The following is a 3,993-nucleotide window of genomic DNA, read 5'->3' on the forward strand; positions in this document are numbered from 1 at the left end:
TCAAGGCTGAAAGGTTAGTAGCTTTACATAAAGGCAGTCCTGATCATAACCCAGACTGAGTTTGCTCAAAACAGTAGAGTTAGCCCATCCCCACCATAAACCTTGTGTTTGATTCTCTTCCTTACTAGTAAGTGTCCTTTGTGGAATTTTTTTCCCCAGAACACGATGCTTTCATCTGCATTAAAAACCTGTTCAGGCCAATATCCTTTCTTTTCAGTCATTATCTTAATGGTGTCTTGTCTTAATGGAACTCATCTACTGCCTCTTGGTTGGCAGAAGCTGTTTCTCCTGTTAGCTTGACATTTTTAAGCCAAACCTCTTTTTAACATTATCAAACTATCCTTTGCTGGCATTACAATTTCCAGCTTTAGATCCTTTACTTCCATTTTGCTTTATGTTATCATGTAATGATTTTGCTTTTTCTCAAATCATATTAAAGTCTATAGGTATGTCTTTCTTATAGCAATCCTGCATCCACATAAAATCTGCTTTTTTAATATAAGATAAATTATATAATCCAGGATAATGTCCTTATTTTAAAATCCATAACTTAAATTATATCAGCAAAGTTCACTTTGCAATATTATACAACATATTCATAGATTCCAGGGATTTGGGCGTAGAAATCTTTGTGCAGACATTATTCTGTTTATCACACTCCAGAAACAAAATCACTTAAAATAGTTTATTTATTACATATTCATACATTTGCACTTAAGACTATTAAATAGAGCCCAGCTTGCATCAACTTGTTCTGTATTTTTTGTTTTTATTGTTTCTTTTTATATTTGACTGCATCTTTGGCAATAAAGATTATGTTGCATTTTACTTTATTCTGTCCAGTATTTTGAAGAGCAGAAACCTCTTTTTAGTCATAGTGGTACAGTGTTTCTCAAATGAATGTCTCTTCCTCTCAAAATGGGATTAAGACAAAGGAATCTTAAGTTTCAGTTTTGTTGAGAAGTCATGTTTTTTCTTTGGTGATAACAGTCTTTCAATCCCATTTCCTTCCTTCTTCTATTAGGTGACGAGAAAGAAAAAAGGTTTTGCCTCATGCCACCCTACCCCCCAGTTTTTTGTAAAGAATTTTTTGGTACTTATTCAAGTACTGTGTTTGGCACTTAAGATGCATTTCTTGTTGTTGTTGTTGTTGTTATTTTTAATGACTGAAACAGAACATATCTAAAACCACAGCTTTTGGAAGGACCATTTGTTCTTGCTGATCTTGTACCTCTCCTTGAACTTGATCTTGGCCTCTTGTTGGGCCTTGCATTTAAGAGCAAGGACTCTGAAGACATCCTTCTTGCCCACAGTCTTGTCCCAGAGGATATCCACAGAGTGCCTTATGGGCATGAAGTGACTGTAGTTATAAACTTTCACAAAAGACTTGATCTTTGACCTTTTGGTGATTTTCTTCTTGTCCATGGCAGCGGTCACTTTGCAGGGATAGCAGTCAATTCCAGCCACCAGGGCATGGCTGTAGGGATGGTCTGAGATGCCATCATCAATGTTCTTCACAATGACCGCTTTGTGTCCAGAATAGTGTCTGGTCCAGACTGGCACCACCTTCCTGACACCAGCCCATCTCAACACCAGCCACTTGAGCCCACAGCAGAAAGGAAGTTAAGATGCTTATTTCAAAGAATATGCAATTGCCATATTTAAGTTTCTTTATCTAAAAAGTGAGAATTTAAAATTGGTACCACTATTCTTATCACTTTAAGGACAACAAATTCCTTTGAATATATCAGAAATGGGTGTGTGAAAATTTACTTCCACTGCTACCTTCTTGCACAGTTTCCTCATGCTTCTCAGATTATAACTTTGCTTGCATCTAATCATAAAACAAATTTTGAGAGACGGAGAGAAAATATAAATTCTGTAACTCTTCTAGCATTCATGGATGAAATCTTTTGTAGATTAAATACTGCATCATACTCCATGAATATTTAATTAAAATAGTTATTGTCAGTTTGACTTGAAAAAATTTTTAATTCATTGGAATATGGGGTTTTGATAAATGTGAGGATGTTGGTAAAATTATACAATGGAATTCTTATTCAATTCCAAATTTTGAATTAAAAGCACTTTTAGAGGTACCATTAAGTACAGTTATATTGCATTATAACTGTATTGAGCATAGTTTGTTTTACATTTATCAACTCACTTGTTCCCCCACATCAACCACGGAGTGAGAAGGCAGTAAATTCCAAGGTATTGCTTTTCCAACTCAGAAGATCTGTTTAAAATGCAGATTCTGAGTCACTAGTTCTGGGATCTAGACAGCTTTTCTGCATGTCTAACAAGCTCACCAGTCACACTGATATTGTTCCTTCAGGGACCATACTTTGAATAGCAAAGTCCTGAAAAAACCCATTAAACTCAACGTCTGGAAATGTAAACTTTAGCCTCAGCTGTAATTTTTTAGTTGACAATATAAAGCAAATTACTTTATCTCTGAGCTGAGTCTTTTCACTTCTAAAGTAAAGGTATTTGAGTTATTATTCTGTGATTTCTTTTTATTAATTAAGAAACTGCTGATCACAGAGGTAAAGAAATTTCTCAAATTCACACATTAGTGACAACTTCTGTTTTCTGACAACTGCAGGTTTTCTGATGGTGGTTAAAGCTTTTCACTTTACCATACCAGTAACAGAACCTGAACCCATTTATATAGAGCATCATGCCTGAAAATAAGAGGAATCATGCAGAGCTATTTTACAAGATACCTTGAGAAATTTTTGTAGATTGAACTGTTATTACTTTAATGGATTTTATATTTTTCATGCTATATCAATAGTTTTCCCTTTTATTTATTTCCACTATTTATTATTTTTATTCCATAGACCTTTCTCCTACTTTTAAACAACCCTTGACCAAGTGATAGCAGCACCTTTAAGCAAAGCTATTCTTCACAGCAGTCTTATATCAATGCCAGCTGTGATTTCATTTATATTGAATCACTGTAATTCCTGAAACAATTTATAAAGTTTTGCAACCCTGATTTAAACTTAAATTTTCATGAAATAAAGGTACATGTAGACCATATTCATCTGTATGTTTCTATTTTTCATTTTTGTGACTAAAGTTGGGCTTGCGGATATAAACTTGCTGGCATACCTTCACTGAGTAGTAGAACCTTCGTTCTAAAGCAAATGTGGATAAAAATCTGAACATGCTTGCCTGCAGGTGTATTGAGTATCTCATTAGCATTGCACTTATTACCTCTTGCAATCTACATGACAGTGTTTGGGCATGGATAAACAGGTGCACATGGGCATAGGACCAAATCTAAGACGAAACACAAGTGACCAGTGTGCTTCTACATATTTAGGCCAACTGGTAGTTTTTTATTGACTACAGATGGTTACTGACTACACAATAATAAGCTTCCAGTTGACTGATTATATTTTTAAGTAACCCTAATTTTTTTTTCTCACAGCTAGGAACTCCAATTTGTACTCAGGATAAATTTTAGCACATATGACGGCCTTATAGCCCAGATGTACCCTTGAAGTCAGTGGAGATTTCAGTCCTCATTTACAGCTGAAGACTCATTTTAATATTTTAAGAGCACGAAGAAATGAGCCAGTTCAACTCTACTCATCTTTCCCAGAGTTCTTCCCCGATTTTTAAATGTGTGCTTTCTGGGGCTCAAATGAATGCACTGCAGGAGACACAGAGTCAAAATATATATGTAAATTATTTTATTTTTGGAACATTTCTTACAGTAGTCTTGGCTGAGAAAGTGCCTCATTAAATGCATCAAATGTGTTTTAGGTGTCAACTCTTTATTCCATACTAAACTACTTGATGTAGTGGCCACACACATAAACACAAACACACACATATGCACACACACATTAATACATCCTTTATTCTCCAGTGTTAAATAGTCATGAAAGTCCAAATGAATAAATGTAGAGTAAGAAAGAATGTGGAAGTGTAAGAAATATCTGAAAAAATACTATTAAAAAAACTTAAAGAATGGGC

The 3,993-nt window shown here is 34.8% G+C and overlaps 1 protein-coding gene across 1 annotated transcript; it reads right to left on the bottom strand.

The window, feature by feature from the left end:
• Window positions 1-1,182: 1,182 nt before the first annotated feature.
• On the bottom strand, window positions 1,183-3,177 carry LOC125935256 (60S ribosomal protein L27-like). The gene is made up of 2 exons (XM_049648897.1): window positions 3,121-3,177; window positions 1,183-1,599 (listed from the first exon to the last, which is right to left on the bottom strand). Exons 1-2 carry the CDS (start codon window positions 3,175-3,177, stop codon window positions 1,183-1,185), a joined length of 474 nt encoding a protein of 157 aa, XP_049504854.1.
• Window positions 3,178-3,993: the final 816 nt, after the last annotated feature.

Source organism: Panthera uncia (assembly GCF_023721935.1).
Source record: "Panthera uncia isolate 11264 chromosome A1 unlocalized genomic scaffold, Puncia_PCG_1.0 HiC_scaffold_17, whole genome shotgun sequence".
In the NCBI taxonomy this organism is placed as follows: Eukaryota; Metazoa; Chordata; class Mammalia; order Carnivora; family Felidae; genus Panthera; species Panthera uncia.

Bases quoted from the DNA above. Each gene is read 5' to 3' on its own strand.
- LOC125935256 (XM_049648897.1), bottom strand. From the start codon at position 3,177: ATGTTCAGATTTTTATCCACATTTGCTTTAGAACGAAGGTTCTACTAC. The intron at 1,600-3,120 runs GTATGCCAGCAA...TGTGGGCTCAAG, and splicing joins GGTTCTACTACTCAGTGAAG to TGGCTGGTGTTGAGATGGGC.